The sequence below is a fragment of the Notolepis coatsorum genome, assembly GCF_963971535.1.
Source record: "Notolepis coatsorum genome assembly, chromosome: 13".
Classification (NCBI taxonomy): domain Eukaryota; kingdom Metazoa; phylum Chordata; class Actinopteri; order Aulopiformes; family Paralepididae; genus Notolepis; species Notolepis coatsorum.
The window spans coordinates 92556518-92574647 of NC_140177.1; the positions used below are offsets into that span (position 1 = coordinate 92556518).

Below are 18130 nucleotides of genomic sequence, written 5' to 3' on the forward strand. Positions count from 1 at the left end.
GGACTTGGAAATGAAACAATCAAGATGTGCTTTAACACATTGGACGCCAGACCCGAGTATAGTCGGGTAAACTCGCCGACGCTTGAGTGCCAATCACGAGTATAGTCGGGTTTTAATCGTTATTTCTTTTATTAGCGATATCCATTAATTTTCATCCATCCAACCTGATGTTATCATTGGGAATGGGTCTGAGCTCGCAAAAGGGCAAATACCGCCGCCTATCGTCTCCCGGATGGTATTGCACATCATTGGATTGGATTGGCTGGGGCTGTGCATCAAAAGAAAAAAGTCCGGTCCAGGTTTTCCTTCTCAGGCATGCAGTATCGTTATACCACATTGACTGGGGACACTCTGAGCAGCGTGGATTATGTGTTTTGGATATATAACGTTGGATCAATAAACACGATCAATATTTGGAATGGCGATCAGGAATTGGATTCATCTTTTTGCAGGACATCAGATGTGAGGTAAGGACTCTATGTTACCAATCTTGGGTTAATCAGATGTTTCTTTCACAGCGATCACAACATGTGTGTGTGTGTGTGCGTGCCGTTGGCGCCGACCCAAGGCACGGATAAGCGATTTTTCAGCCCGCTTCTGTATTGTGCATGAGGACACATATACTATCGATAATCTAGCGTTTATTTGAAAACGATTCATAAACACGGGTGTATTAGACCCATAGCCATAATTTAAGATATATTTTAAGCACTCGCAAATCTCCCCATCCTCCCATTGATTAAAGCGGCGACCATCTAGACCTATATTCGCCATATAGCTCTGGCGCTGAATGTGTTAAGGGCAGATTTCTAGCTTTAATTTGAAAGTATTTACATCTGGGGCGGCTGGGTGGCGCAGCAGAGATTGCGCTCGTCACCAATGCAAGAGACTCCGGTCTCGAATCCGGGTGTCAGCATTGCCTCCGGTTTGGGCCGGCCGTCATACTGGCTCAATTGGCAGAGCCAGCAGGTGGAAGTCGATGGGTGGTAATCTGGACGTTGTGGACAGCGACTCCTACAGGTCGGTTGGGGGATGCCTGCACAGCAGAGACAGGAAATAGCGGGGGTAGTGTGAGCCTCCCACACATTACACCTCGCCAATGAGAGTCCGCGCTGGCAGGTGAAAAGATGTAACAGGCTGCCTCCTCGTGTACCGGAGGGGACACGTGATGCAAGGCTTCTATCCTCCCTACAACCAACCAGTGGGGGACATATGCGAGCAACGTTCAAGACAGGGGAGGGGAGAATTGGAAACACGAAATTGGGATGGGAGAAAAATAGAAAAATTAGAAGAAAAGTGGATAAAAAATTTAAATAAAGTATTTACATCTAAATCAGGGGAACAGTGTAGGAATTACAACTGTTTCTACATATGCCCCCCTTCCCCTTTTTAACACATTGACCACCGGAGGTCGCTGTGGGTGTATGGCCGTTTGTGCCAGCGCTTTGTTCAATGGAGAGAATGCCGTGTTTGCGAGTGCTAAAACTATATAAAATATTATAGCTATGGATCTAATAACGTTGTCGATTGTCAGTGAGTGTCTTCTGGTCAACATACAAAAAACTGATCATTTTTTCATCCGTACATTTCCGTTTTATACCGTGGTGAATATGAGTATAGTTTGAGTGATTCTGAGTAATCCCAGGAAAAGAATCCGATTATCTGATCGCCATTCCAAGTACTGGTTGCGGCAGTCCGTCCCACGTTATCCGGCATTGCATATGAACGAGGGGGGGGGGGGGGGGGGCAGCCTAGTTGATGCATCGTTGTAAGCGCTTGTCTTGCCTGAGTATTTAAACCCCGCCCGCACGGCTCAGCCCAGAAAACAAACTACATTGTTTCAAATGGAGTGCAATAGCGGCCGCAAGGCGTTAGGTGGCAGTATTGACCGTCTGCGATCTCAGACACATTCAGTACAGCATTCACAGGCTGACCCGATGAATTATGAATGGCAATAGCGAATAAAAGAAATACCGAAACAGAAACGTAGATCTACGTTTCCGGTAGGGATGTCCGATATTGGCATTAAAATGTGATATCGGAAATGATCGGTATCGGTTTTCAATATTTATTTCATCTTTATTTACCCAGGCAAGCAAGTAAGAACAAATTCTGATTTTATTTATTGTCAAAAGTATGCATAATGTTGTGTTAATTCCATGACAAGATATATGTAATGTTAATTACCTGAAATTATTCTGTTTTTTGGGGGGGGGGAAACCCTGCTTATATCGGTATCGGTTGATATCGGTATCGGAAATTAAGAGTTGGACAATATCGGTATCGGTAAAAAAGCCAATATCGAGCATCCCTAGTTTCCGGTACTGGGCCACAGAAACGTAGATCTCCGTTTTCGGCAACTAAAGGGTTAAGGGACAAAGTAATTGGACAAATTGTCCCTTTTAATACAACTTTTGCAATACTTGCAAGAAATAATATGTACAGTATTATGAGGTAAGAAAAAATGCATTTACAGTATGTCATATTCATATCATTAGAGGAAAGTAGTTCTGAATTAAATGTATCAAATCTTTATATTCATAGCTGTGTTACAGTTCAGTAAAGTAATATTTTGTGCAATACAGTCAGTTCAAGACGTATCTGGCTATTAATCCATTAATGAGAAGTTAACATTTTTCAAGAAATAAAATGAATCAACTGACATATGGTGATATACACCCTCACTCTCACACACACACACACACTTACCCCCGACAATGAGGTGTGTGTTTGGGAAGAGACATTTGGCCTGCATCAGTGCTCTGGCGTGGCCCGAGTGGAACACGTCAAAGATTCCGTCTGCATACACCCTCACTGGCCTATCAGCTGAGGGCAGAGAGGAGGGGCATACTGATCAGAGCCAATCAGAGATCAATACTGCACAAAACCAGGCAGACCGATAAGACTTAACATGGGCATCCCTCTCTTGGCTTTCTCCATGCTTATCCTTTCACAAACGGACAGATATACAGACAAACATATACAGAAACATATACAGACATATAGACAAACAGACAGAAGAATAATATAGACAGAGAAACATATTGGCTATTACATCGATTGATTGATTGTTACGGATTTACTCAATATACTATCAATAATGGATTGGATTGTGGACAGCGACTCCTACAATGTTGTCTGTCTCTAATTACATTGTAGCTGTCGGTAGAATGGTGTATTTTCAAAGCATGTTTCAATTAACAGATAGAGGGCGCTATATAACTATGACGAGGAGGCAACCACCTGTCTGGAAAATAAGCGAGGGGAAAAAACAAGCGACGGCAACTTGCAAAATGAAGCAGGCAAAAAGAAATAAGTCTATGCATTTATCGAAGATTACATGATCAGTATTGGCTGACTGCAAAGGATTTTGGCAAATGATGCACGTGCTTGAGCCAGCGTACCATATCCCATCCTGAGGCACAATCACCTCGTGCATCGAGAAGAGGTACACCGATGCAAAGTTCGTAGTTTCTCACGCAGCTAGCTAATGTTACCACTGCTAGCAAGGTTGCATTTATAACAGACTGCCCTGAGGACCGAAAAATATGTTACCATCACATCAATGAGGACTGGCGAGTCACCACTGTGGTGTTGCTAACAAGGAGTTTGGCGGGTCGGCATATGGCAGACCACTTTGTGTAACAGTTAAAAGAAGCTATTAATAAAAATAATAATTAATTTATTTTGTATAATAATAATAATAATAATAATGGATTGGATTTATATAGCGCTCTTCGTGACGGCAGACTCACGGAAGCGTGGCGAATAATCCCACTGAATATTAACATGCGCTTTCAATGACCCAAAGTCGCTGACAATTGGCAAAAAACAAAGAAACATAGAACCACAGGGAACAATATGAATACACAAGAACATAAAACCACGAGTAACAGACAACAAATACAGGAGTCAGTAGGGGAGACAGTCGGGAAGTAAGTAAGAGAAACCGAGGGGGGGAGGGGGGTGGGACGGGCAGGAGAGGAGAGAATGTAGGGCAGGGGAAAGGGGATGGTAGGTTGGAGGAGGGTGGTTATGGGTAGGGAATAGGGATGGGCATTTTAAAGAAAAATCCAGATAGATTGATCGCATGCTATACTCGATTGATCGTGTATTACTCGGAAAAAAAAAATTTAACTAGAAAAAAAAAATCTAATATTTTTTTTTTATAACATTTTTGTTCATTCACGTATATATGTTTAAGGAAACCAACAACCGATTATAATCTTACACATACATGTGAAAAGATATGTAAAGCGGTCAGGTGGCGTAGCGGAGATTGCGTTCGTCACCAACACCGGAGACGCTGGATTCGCCTGTTCGAATCCAGCTCACAGCTCCGGCTTTGTCACCAGCTTGGCTGGCCGTTCACTAATACAATTGGCTGTATTAGAGGGTGGGAATTGGGAAAGCTTGTGGGGTGGGTCCGGGTCGTTGTAAACAGCGACTCCTACAGTTCGGTCGGGCGCCTGCTCAGCGCGGATAGGATCTAAGGAGGGTAGTGTGATCCTTCCACACGTTACACCCTCTCAGTGAGAGTCCGCGCTGCCAGGTGAAAAGAAGCGGTTGATTGGCTAGACGTGTGTCAGAGGAAGCATGTGATAGCCTCCACTCTCCCAGACCGACTGTGGGGGGTAAGTGCGCAGCGACCAGGAAGGGGATTGGGAATTGGCATAACGACTAACATTGGGATGGGAGAAAATCGGAGGAAAAAGGAGGGGGGAAAAGATAAAAAAAAATGTAAAATAATTAAATAAAAATCATAAAAATTAATAATTTCGGGCGGCTATGTGGCGCAGTGGGCAAGGCGCTCGCCACCAACGCAGGATATGCTGGGTTCGAGCCCAGCTCTCGGCGTTGCTACCAGCTTGGCTGGTCGTTCATACTAATACAATTGGCAGTATTAGGGGGTGGGAAGCTGGTGGGTGGGGATCGGACGTTGTGGACAGCGACTCCTACAGGTCGGTTGGTGCGCCTGCGCAGTAGAATCAGGAAGCGACGGGGGCGGCGTGTCCCTCCCACGCAGACCCTCGCCGCTGAGAGATCGCGCTGTGCAGGTGAAAAGATGCGACGGCTGCCTCCTCGAGTACCGGAGGGGATACGTGATGCAAGGCTTCATCCACATTGCAGCCGGATTGTGGGAGGCATGGCCTAACAGCGTTCGAGACAGGGGAGAGTAGAATTGGACAATACGAAATTGGGGACGGGAGAAAAATAGAAAAATGGGGAGAAAAGGTAGGTCAAAAAAAATTTAATTATAATTTCGATTTTTTTTAATTTTTTTTATAGCTACGAGTAATCGATTACTCACGCCCATCCCTAGTAGGGAAGGTTGAATGCTAGGGAGAACAGGTAGGTTTTGAGTCAGGATTTGAAGGTAGAGAGTGAGGGAGAGTATCTGATGGTCTGATGGAGGGTGTTCCAGAGTCGGGGTGGAGCACGTGAGAAAGCCTGATCACCAAAACCTTTAAATTTTGATGACGGGATGGTGAGGGAAGCAGTGGAAGAGGACCGGAGGGATCGGGTGGGGCGGTAAGGTTGAAGGAGGTCAGTCAGGTAGGAGGGGGCAAGCTATGGAGGGCTTTAAAGGTGAAGCCTTTCCCTGGATAGAAATCTGTCTGACTGGTGGAAAGTCAATGCGGGGAGATTCCCCAGGCTGGCAAAACCGCCAGTACTTCTGCAGACCCGCAACATCGGTGGCAACAGTGGCTCAGGAGGTAGAGTGGTCGTCTGGTAATCAAAAGGTTCCCGGTTTGATTCCCAATTTCCCACTCCTCTCGGGCAGCGTGTCGAAGTGTCCTTGAGCAAGACACTTAACCCTTAATTGCTCCCGATGAGCAGGTTGACACCTTGCATGGTTACCTACACCAGTGTTTCCCCTGAAAAGAAATTCAACAGCAGTGCTGCGCGCATGCTGCCGGAATCCATATTTTGTGAGTGTGCACGTGCCGCCGGAATCCATATTAGCGCACGCTGCCGGAGAAATAACTTAAAACTACCTTAGAATTGTTCGAGGTTATTCATGTTCATGTTCATGGGGTCATGTGCGTGTGAATTTGCTAGGATGTTTTTGGTGTGTCCGCTGACACTAGAAGTGCTCTGGAGTCCCATATTTGTACACTAAAAAAAAATCTTATCAAGTGAAAATATCTTGTATTTGGTACAATAAGTCCAATATTGAGTAGAATTATCTTAAATTATCTTATTCCACACTCACAGATAAAAAAAAAAATCTTGATTTGTCAAATTTATCTTGTTTTAAGAAAATGTTAACCCTTTCACTGCCACGCTTATGACGGGCCTTATACCGTCCTCTGCCAGCCCTATTTGTCTATGGAGATGTTCCCCTTCTTTGCAGGGCTATAACTTTTTAAATTGTATTGCTAAATTGACATTACTATGGCCCATTCAACGTCAAGTATCTATCGTTTAGGATTTAGCAACGTTCTACTTTTTCATTCACACATTCATACTAAAATATGGTCTAAAGTAGGGATGTCCCGATCCGATCACGTGATCGGAATCGGCGTCGATCACGTGCTTTTCAGAGGATCGGGGATCGGGAAAAAATAATAATAAAAATCGGCAGTCAAAAAAAGAAAAATTTTATTCAACAAACATGACCATGTCCACGTCTTAAACTCATACGGAGGCCTTAGTTTTGGTTTTAAATTGCATATAATATATCATCATTAATGTATTTATTGTCACACAGAGCAGAATAATTGTCCACAACAAACACATTCCCCTTTAATTTTCACCGTTGCAACAAACACCCCTTTAATTTAGACGCTACACGCTACACGCTCGACCACATCACAACAACAGTACAACACGTCGCTCCCGAAACACGGTTAATATCCACTGACTTGAGCAGCTAGACTTAATGTCAGAGGTTTGGAACTAAGCATTTTAAAATAGAAAGTCAAGCCAGTTGCAATGTTTGCAATGAGTACAGGCTAGAGGCGAAGTTTTCAGACTAACTTTTCACCTGGAGGATAACGTTACGTGACTGAGGATTATCGTCGGCGTTTCAGACCAGAATGGACCATTACGTAAGTCGAACACTGAATGTATACTAATGTGCAAACATATATTGAAACTTTTAATATTTCTCATATGAAGCAGAAGCACATTTCTCAGGGTGAATGTAATAACAAAAGCCTCCGCTCTCGCGCCCCGGACTATTAGGCAACAGATGGGCTTGTCTCGCTCTGCCAGTTTCTGACAAAAATGCGTCAAAATTGATTACTAATGTGAAAGATCGGATCGGAAACGATCGGATCGATAGATATTTAAAATCACATGATCGGGATCGGATCGGAAGCAAAAAAAGGCGATCGGGACATCCCTAGTCTAAAGTATAAATATGTTTTTATCGTTTTCTGCAGCATTCTGCAGAACGTGAGTTATAGCCCTAAATACATATATTAGATCATCAAATGTAGTTTGATACCGATTGACGTCAGATAAAAAATGTCAATTGTACAAGGTCCTACACGTCATGCCTCATCATCTGCTGGTGACCGGAGGGGGGGGGGGGTGTTTATAAGTCCGTGGCCGACGTTAAATCATTTATTTAGTATGGGTGATGTGTTGATCGGAGCAGTGTGTATGTTTAATAATAATCAAACACGCTGAAACTCACCGCAGCTTCCTCATAGCGTTGGGCGATCAGCGTGGAGCAGAAATATCTCTATTATGGGATGTTGATATATGCGATCCATTTCCAGGTTGTATAATAATATATACATCCAAATCATGTTGTTTATTGAGTTATTGGCAACGGATCGCTATCCAGTGTATCAAGCTGGAGTCCCGCTATCGATAGCTAGTGGCCGGACAAAATATGGGTGAGCACCACTTCCGGCGCGTCACTTCCGGTTTAGGCGATTCGCCGATCGGCCACCAGATGGCGGTCTTGAACCGTTGGAGAGTTGAGAGGAGATCAACAGCAAGTCTCAAGTCTCCGTGGGTGAAATATGATTGTCATGACAGATTTTTGAAATATTGATCTCAAAGACGCTGTAAGACGTCATTGGCAGATTACGCATGGCAGAGAATGACGTGTTAAGTCGTCCTTGGCGATTAAAGGGTTAATCTTGTTTTCTTAAAACAAGATTAAATTGACCAAAATCTGAAAAAAAGCTAAATTATCTGCCAGTGGGATAAGATAATTCAAGATAATTCTACTCAATAGACTTATTGTACCAAATACAAGATATGTTCACTTGATAAGATACATCTTTTTTTGCAGTGTAGTTGTAATCAAAGTAAATGTCAAGATTAATGACATGCCTCAACACTTGTACACTATTTGTATTGAACATAGATATAGATGATTTAATAGATCATATAAATACTAACATACTAACTGTCTAACATACACAAATCATAACACTACAACAGCACTTTACACCAAGGAAGTCTCAGTGGCATAGGCTACATTCTGCCTTAGAGCATTTCATTTTCCTGGGCTTTTGAAAGAAAAGCTCCAGGGCATACAAGCGGCCAGATGGTCTCCCTGCAGCCTGTTCCTCAGGTCAGTCTTTTACATTAAGCACCCCCCCCCCCCCCCCACAGCCCAAATGAAATGATAAAAAAAAATAAGATTATTTTTTTTTAACACTATGGTCGCCAAAAACGCCATACCACGTCATTCCCCGCCATGCTCATTCTGCCAAAGACGCCGTACCACGTCTTTGATATCAATATTTCAAAAATCTGTGATCGAAATCATATTTCTCCCCCGGAGACTTGAGATCTACTGTTGATCCCCTCTCAACTCTCCAACGGTTCAAGAGCGCCATCTGGTGGCCAATCGACGGATTGCCCAGTGCGGAAACAGGAAATGGAAGCTGGTGCTGATTCCAATTCGGTCCGATCACTCGGTAATAGTCCCAGGACTCGAGCTAGACACAACGGATAGCAATCCGCTACCAATAACTCGATAAACAACATGATTTGGACGTATATACTATTATACAACCTGGAAATGGATTGCATATTTCTACATCCCATAATAGGAATATTTCTGTTCCACGCTCATCGCCCAACGCTAATGAAGATTCAGCGTTATTTTTTAACGTGTTCGATACTAACTGCTCTAATGATCATATCACCCACACTAGATGAATCATCTAACGTTGGCCACGGAATTATAAACGACCCCCCCCCCCCCCATCCGGTCAACATCAGATGATCAGTAGTAACTTCTAGAAGCACGTCCATTTGAAATTTTTTATCTTGCGCAGATTCCTATCAAACTGTATTTGATCATCAATATAATGCATTTGGGGCTATAAATCACGTTCTGGAGAAAGCTGCAGAAAACGATAAAAACATACTTATACTTTAGACCGTATTTTAGTATGAATATGTGAATGAAAAAGTATAACGTTGCTACACCCTGAACAATAGATACTTGACGTTGAATGGGCCATAGTAATGTCAATTTAGCAATACAATTAAAAAAGTTATAGCCCTGCAAAGAAGGTAAACATCCCCATAGACAAATAGAGCTGGCGGAGGATGGTATATTAAGAATATAAGCCTGGCGACCAAAGTGTTAATAGTCTAGTTCACAGCAGCGGCGGCCCTAATTCAGCAGCGGCGCAGCTGCCTACACCATCGGTGTAGGAGTGAATGGGTGAATGTGAGGAACACAATTTTTTAAAGCGCTTTGGATAAAAGCACCATATAAAATGCAGCATTATAAAACCATTCATCCAAGAGTGTTTTTGGACGCGGGCGGGCGGCAGACAGACAGACAGACAGACAGACAGACAGACAGGCAGGCAGGCAGACAGACAGACAGACGACGGCAAAAGATTGGACGGGTTTTGGCTGTCCTAACTGGGGTGGGTAGTTCATTCCACCATTGTGGGGCAAGGACTGAGAAAAGGCATGTTCTCCTTGATGACCCTCCCGGAGCTCGGATAGGAGTGGGTCTGAGACGGCCAGAAGATGCAGAGCGTAGGGGTCTTGAGGGTGTGTAGTTAGAGACCATTGACCGGAGGTAGGCGGGACAGACTGACTGACAGCCAGACTGACTGACTGACTGACTTACATGGGGTTCCTCTCTTAGCTTCCTCCATGCTGACCCGCAGGTAGGATTCGTCTTTACTTCGTACTAGCTCATCTGCAAAGGGAGCCGGGTGCTTCAGACCCTGAAAGACAGACACACAGGTGGGACAACAACAAAAAAATACATTATCCATTGGGTACTGAAAGTAAGCCATAAGACATGAGTGAAGTGGATAAGAATGATCATGTCAGTGCTCAGACGGAGGAATATCCATGTTTTGCCTCATTTTTCATGATTATATTCTACATATATTCATTTTCAGACATAATCCTTTAGAATTATAAATGATTTTCTAGTGACAAAAATAAACATTCACTGGCTGGCTGAATGACACATACTCACTAACACACCAAGGGGTCTATTTAATGACACTATTTCATAAAGTAAATGTTAGCCTGATGAGAGAATAGAATATATTATAAGAGTGACCAAAGATGGGGGTTCCCTAGAGACTAAATCATATTAAATGGGGATCCATGGCGTAACATTAGGGATGCTCGATATTGGCTTTTTTACCGATACCGATATACCGATATTGTCCAACTCTTAATTTCCGATACCGATATCAACCGATACTGATATATGCAGGGTTCCCCCCCCCCCCCCCCCCCCAAAAAAATGGAATAATTTCAGGTACCGTAATTCCTCTAATAGTAACCGGGTCTCAAATACAAGCCGGGTCTCTATTAATGGCCGGGTGCGCTCTTGAGCTAAGCAATTATAAGCCGGCCTCCTAATACAAGCCGGGTTACTAATATACTGAGCTGCATACTGAGCTAGTTACTTGATTTCACTTTGAAAACGTTGAAATGACCAGTGACCACCTGTAATTGCACTGTTTACTATTTCATACAGTACTTGGTTTCAATAAATGAACCCAGTACATTTTACTGGGTTCAAACTGACACAAAATGTTGATTTATTCATTATGATCCGTTTGAAAATTTGAAATATAGGCCTCCCTCTTATACAGGCCTCCTCCTAATACAAGCCTGGTACCCGCTACAGTTGAAACAAATACAAGCCGGGGTTACTATTAGAGGAATTACGGTAATTAACATTACATATCTCTTGTTGTGGAATTAACACAACATTATGCATACTTTTGACAATAAATAAAATCAGAATTTGTTCTTACTTGCTTGCCTGGGTAAATAAAGGTTATAGAAATGTAAAAAAAAGAAAAAAAAGAAAAGAAAAATTGAAAACCGATACCGATATTTTCCGATATCACATTTTAATGCCGATATCGGCCGATAATATCGGTAGGCCGATAATATCGGACATCCCTACGTAACATGTATCAATTTGAGGTTCTTTGACACGAACATTTTTGAAAACCACTGGCCCAACTCACTCCCTATGGAAATAAAAACCCACACGGCTGCGCAGCTGTTTGAATTTGCAATATTTTCATGCTTTTTATGCCAGTGTTTATATCCACTGGCCATTGTGGCTGTTTGATGTAAAGGGGCGTTCATTATAGGGATGTTATAATGTGTGGACTAAACAAATATAATTTTTCCTTTTGTAATGGCTAGTCCATTCAAAACGCTCAAAAAAAGATTACCGTTTGCCAAAATAGCCTCTTCAAAACATTCAAAATTAAATAAAAACTGACAATACGAGGCGGCTGGGTGGCGCAGCGGAGATTGCGCTCGTCACCAATGCAAGAGACTCCGGCCTCGAATCCGGGTGTCAGCATTGCCTCCGGCTTGGGCCGGCCGTCATACTGGCTCAATTGGCAGAGTCAGCGGGTGGAAGTCGATGGGTGGTAATCTGGACGTTGTGGACAGCGACTCCTACAGGTCGGTTGGGGGACGCCTGCACAGCAGAGACAGGAAGTGGCGAGGGTAGTGTGAGCCTCCCACACGTTACATGTGACAGGCTGCCTCCTTGTGTACCGGAGGGGACACGTGATGCAAGGCTTCTATCCTCCCTACAACCGACCAGTGGGGGGCATAAGCAAGCAACGTTCAAGACAGGGGAGGGTAGAATTGTAAACACGAAATTGGGATGGGAGAAAAATAGAAAAGGAGAAAAAGTGGATCAACATTTTTTTCAATAAAAACGGACAATACTGTGGGAGAGAGAGACTCATGAGGTTGCTGTCCCGCCGGTCACCGTGAGGTATGTGAAGAATACTTCTGTATACTTCTTCCTACTCCTTTTCGAACATGGAAATTGAGTTATGTTGTTTTTGTTTATTTTATATAATTTTTTCCATTTCATAGAGATCAATGATTTGTTTTGATTTTATATTGTTTGTATTTACATGTTCGAAATAAAGATTTCAAATCAAATCAAATGAAATCCCCTATAATAAGAAATGGAAAAGCCTATACCTTGTGGATTGAAGATTGCGCTGCATAATGAGTACGGTATGGAACCAGGCCGCAAACAGTATGCAACTATTGATCCATCAATGAACGGATATAAATTTGATGGAAGGTATTACTGGCCATTGGTTTATTTTTAAATTAGAATTGTAATGTAATCGTGCCTTTGCAGAAAAAACAGCTTTGCGGATGGTAACGTATCGGATACTCATTGAAAATAAATTAAAAACATATGTAGACGATCAGAGACAACGGATGAATATAGCTGCATACTGTTATAGAGAAGTTACAGAACACAACAGAGAGGGAACATCCATCTCCGTGCAATTGTGGTGCTGAAAGGACAGCGCAGAAACAGAGTGTTGGAATGGAGGTGAGTTTGGAATAAGCAAATTCATATCGGATATGGGAAAATAAATAGGCCTATCTGGGAAAAACTTTACATTAAAATACATGTTGTGGTGAATTAAGCCATATAACATATAGTGCGTTTTAAGCCGATAGGTCTGCATCAGAATCTTAAAAAGCAAAATGCACACAAAAAAAACAATGCCTCAGACACATCGACTAGCAAAACAGTCTTTCGGGGACTTCCGGTTTGCAACGTTCTGGTGAGCAGCCACATGAAAGAGCTCCCGGTCGATGAATATAAAAAAAGGAAGTAAAGCAACTTGACGAAGGGACAGGTACAGCACGAGATGACGCAGCAAGTAATACAAGCTAGCGTGGAGTTGGACCGCAGCGAGGCCTGGCCCGAGAAGGAGCTGCAAGCTAACACAGAAGCTACCACGAGGAATATGACGCAGAAAGCGATACAAGCTAGCGGGGTGTTGGACCGCAGCGAGGCCTGGCTGGAGAAGAAGCTGCAAGCTAACATGGAAGTTAACACGGTGAAAATGAAGCAGCAAGGGATACAAGCTAGCGTGACGTGGGGACGCAGCGAGGCCTGGTTGGAGAGGGAGCTGCAAGCTAACATGCGGAATGGACTCGATGCAAAGCGGGGTGTTCGGAGGAACATGGAGGCTGGATCGGGAGAGGGGAAACGGACGGCCCCCGGGGGAGGGACAGGGAGACGCTGGATACAATCGGACCAACCAGGACTCGGGCACCGAGGTCGGCCGGACCATCCGCACACGAGATGCAGGTGCGGAGGCTGCCCAGGCCGGCCAAGATACGAACACGGAGGCCACACACACCAACCGGGATCCGAGCACCGAGATCAACCGGACCAGCCAGAACTCAAATAACGAAGTCTCACACACCAAGCAGGACTCGAGCACTGAGGTCATACACACCGACCGAGATTCAATATCACATATGCATATAATTAGATAGTGAATGGAGGTTATGATTCGAGACACACTGCAGACAACACACAGACCACTGGAAATACAGACAAGGTAAACACATTAGTTGGGGAAATTGGGACTTGATTCGGGACATATAATACAAAGATTACAAATAATACGTACTAGACTAAACTGTAGACACTAGCACACATGACACACAGCTAAGAGGACGGGGAACATGGGGAATCACATTCGGAGACCTGACCGGGAGCTCTGAAAATGTACTATCATATGAAAGATAAAAATTTAAATAAAATGTTGGACAATAATAGGGACATTGGAGAATCCCCACAGGGGATATCTCCGTCGTTATAGGAGGAGCCCTCTCCAGGAGAGCCTTACCCCTCCAACCCACCAACGGGGGTCAAACGGGGTTTAAAAGAATTACCTGGGAAGTGCCAATTGTCTTTAGTCTTCTTTTATATTATTTCTTCAGAGTTATGTTAGAATAGCAGTTGCTTTAAATGTGCACATGGACAAATATGAAGGACATGAATAAAAAATGTTGGACATGAAGAGAGGCTTGGAGAATCTCCTTTGGGGGGTATCTCCGTCTCTGGAGGGGGGGCTTCTCCAGTGGGAGGGCTGATCCCCCTCCAAACCGCCTACCGGGGAAAGAGTGCAAACCATATAGCCATTTATATTCATGTAATCTTTTCTTATTGTGTTAGTTTTATTTTCATAAATGTATGCGCTGATGTCAGTGACATGGGAGGTACAGAGGTGGGCATGCTGGGTTCAGTGGGGGGGGGGGGGGGTGTCGGGGGGAGGGGCCATCGTTCCGGCGGTTCGAACCGGGGGAGGGGGGGCCTTGCGTGTTGTGGGATTGGTGTGGGGGGGGTTTCCTGGGGTCCTCGGCCGCCGTGGCCGGGGCGGTCTGGGCACCGGGCTTGGGGTCGCGGGGCCATTGAGGCGTGGTGATTTGGCCTTCTGCGGACCTGGGCTTGGGGTTCTCGTGGGCCGGGGGCCTGGCGGTCGGGCGGGGGCGGTGGGGGCTCTGGGTGCTCGGCTCCGCGCATGGTGGACCAGGATATGGGGGTGTTCCGTCTCTCGGGGAGGAGGGCGGGAGGGAGGGGTTTCTCTCAGGGGGATCAGAGCGGCTGGGCTTTACCCGGCAGGGCCCTGTGTGTTGGGGGGTCGGTGGGCGTGGGGTGGGGCTCTCGGGGGCATGGGAAATAGCGGGCTTGTCCCCTATCCTTTCCTCTACTGGGCCTGGCCCAATTGATTCAAGGGACCCGTGTCGCTGGGGGCCCGGCTGCGAGCGCAGCGGCCTGGGATATGGGGGGCTCCAATGGGCTTAACTCAGTCAGGGGGGGGGGGGGGTGTCGGGGGAGGGGGACCATCGTTTACGCGGTTTGGCCCGGGAGGGGGGGGGGGGGGGGTCTTGGATGTTGTGGGGTCGTCGGCCGTGGGGTGGGGTGCTTGGAGACATGGGAGGTAGCGGGCTTGGCTCGGTGGTGGGGGGGGGGCTGGCCCCCTCATCGACTATTAATCCCTTAACCCAGTGTTTCTCAAAGTGGGGGGCGCGCCCCCCAGGGGGGGCGCAGAGGCATGACAGGGGGGGCCTTGAGATTTATAAAAAATAAAAAATAAATGTATTATTATTATTACAGAAAATTATCACTAAAGTGCCATCTGTTGCAGCTGCACTGTTCTCCATGAAAATACCATTTCTCAAAATCTGAAAATCATTATTTAATAAAACACAGAAAAGGATCACCAAGTTACTCTGGATAAAAAAAACCTTTACAGACAACATTGAGACAAAGCTTCCTGACACATCTCCATCCAAACTCTTGGAAGAACTCTTTGAAATCTCATCTGATACCACCTGGAGAGCTAGTTTCAGAGTGTGGTGCTGAGTACCAAGTATCTCATCTCATGGCCCACCAAGTATCTCATGATGCAGCAGTTAAGGTGTTGATACCATTCAGCACCACATACAGTATCTGTGTGAAGCTGGCTTTTCATCCATGACAGCTCTGAAAACAAAATATAGTGCCAATTTGAAAGGTCACGATATTGGTGTTATTTCAATCAATTTAAACATGGGCCATTTCATGACTATTTTGTTGGGGCGAGGGGGGGGGGGGGGGCCCAAAATATTTTGGTCCGCCAAAGGGGGGCCTGACAGAAAAAGTTTGAGAAGCACTGGGACCGGTTGCTTTGGTCTGAATGAATGAATGAATGATCATTACATTTATATAGCGCTTTTCTAGTCACTTAAAGCGCTCCCCACAATGTAGGGTGGAAATTGCCTCCTTCACCACCACTGGTAGCACCCAACCTTGGGCTATGCAGGCTCAATGGCTGCCATACACTGGCATCAGGCACACATCACACTACACAATGGCTGAATGGCTCAGGAGACAGGGATTGATACCAGCCAATTAAGGGGGGAGGGATGATTAGGTGGCCTTGGTTGGGAATTTCGCCAGGAACGTCGGGGGAACCACCTACTCTTTGCGATAGGCGCCCTGGGTTCTTTAACGACCGAATTCAGTCAGGACCTCGATTTAGCGTCTCATCCGAAGGGCGGCACTCGCAGCTGTACGGTGTCCCTATCACCGTAACAGGGGCATTGTTACTGACAAGTCCAGAGGACAGAGTGCCCCCTGCTGGACAACACCACCACTTTCCGACAACGGCCTTGACCGAGGATCAAACCGGTGATCTTCTGATCATGAGTCCGGAGCTCTACTCATGTAGGGAAATATGTTCAGGCTTGAGAATATTCAGTGGATTTTATATATACCTTATTTGACATTGATCAAAGTTAAAAGTTATTATTAAAAGGTCCCCTGTTTTGCTATTCCTTTCACTATTTGGGCAATTTTACACAATTCCTGTGAGTCTATGGAACACATCTGTAAGTTTTTTTTTTTTTAAAGTCATTGTTTTGTATTTCTAATCAAGTACTCTAAAGCAGCATTTCTCCACTTCAAGATTTCAAGCTGTTTTGGGCTGGGCTCCGCCCTTACTCGCAAAGCGCTTTGAGTGACAGTCACCCACACAGCGTGATACATACGAGAGAGAGCGAGCGAGCGAGAGAGAGAGAGAGAGAGAGAGAGAGAGAGAGAGAGAGGGGAGAGATCGCTCTGTGAGCATGCGCGTGTGTGAGCGGCTCAACTCACGATTGTGTGTAAAAATGCCGGTGGAGAGAGAGAGAGAGGGAGAGTCAGGGACAGGGAAACGGCTTCCGCATTATTCCCACTGCTCCGTTGTTGAGCGAATTGTTGATTGTGGGCGGTGACTACAACCAGGGGCTGAGATATGCAGATCAGTGCCTTATTCACGTCAGCAAAACAGTCAAATCAGAATGGCTTAGTTCAGTGGGAGAGGATCTTGTCTCATCTGAATTGGAGCAATCCGCCAAAATTCGATAGTCCGGTTTTTCGGGTTTGTGTGAATGCGCGTCGAACTCGGTCCGCGGACCAAACACACAAACTCTGATCCGACCAAAAACATAGGTCTCGGTTCGCTTCATCGGACCAAACGCGGACCAAATATAGGAAGTGCTTATTTTTACCACTGCGCGTGGCATTCACTGCAAAACAAGCACACTGCATCTATCTCTCCATCTATCTATCTATCTATCTATCTATCTATCTATCTATCTATCTATCTATCTATCCATCTATCTATCTATCTATCTATATATCTAACTGTGCACGGCTTATTATTAATACCGTGGCGCGCGGCATTACAAGCACACTGTGTAAACATGTCTCGTGGACAGATTTGGGTGATCCGCTGATCTGGAGTCAGACATGGCTCGCAGTCCACACAGACACACACACGCTCGCACACACACAGGCTCGCAGCCACACACACACATTTGCCACGCCTCTGCTACTATCACGCCTGCTCACGGCTACGCAGTTTGTGTATTTCCGCATTTCACTTTCTGAAGGGGAGGGATTTCCACTCTCCATTGTGTCCAATAGACGAGCGCCCTTTTCGACCGCGTGACATTGTTCAGAAAGTTCGGTGCGCTTGACAAATTGCTATGTGAACGCAGGGAACCAAATGAAGAATGCAACAATGTTGCAACTTCACCACCAGAACCGCACCGAGTCCACCAAAACTATATGTGAAAGCGACCTAAGACAGACATTTTTATACAACCCCACATTGCTAGAAAACAATGCTAAACACTGGAAAATGCAATGTATAAGACAGGGGACCTTTAAATTGTATTGGGTACAATCATTATCTATATAGAATATTGAGTGTGAATTATTATGTTGCGAGTCTGTTCAGGCCTCTTCTTAGTCCAGTGGCGTCTGTGTCAAGGCCAGGGCGCATTTTTGTTATCTCTGGGCAAAGCTAAAAAACACTTCAGCCAAAAACAC

The 18130-nt window shown here is 45.0% G+C and overlaps 1 protein-coding gene across 2 annotated transcripts in view; it reads right to left on the reverse strand.

Moving 5' to 3' along the window:
- pcyt1aa (phosphate cytidylyltransferase 1A, choline a) overlaps nt 1-18130 on the reverse strand; it is a 106493-nt gene that overhangs the window by 55203 nt on the left and 33160 nt on the right. For both annotated transcript variants that reach the window (XM_084327529.1, XM_084327528.1), the window contains exons 3-4: nt 10070-10169; nt 2710-2826 (exon numbers count right to left, since the gene is read on the reverse strand). In XM_084327529.1, coding sequence (XP_084183655.1) covers nt 2710-2826; nt 10070-10169 — 217 coding nt within the window. The remainder of the gene's footprint in view (nt 1-2709; nt 2827-10069; nt 10170-18130) is intronic.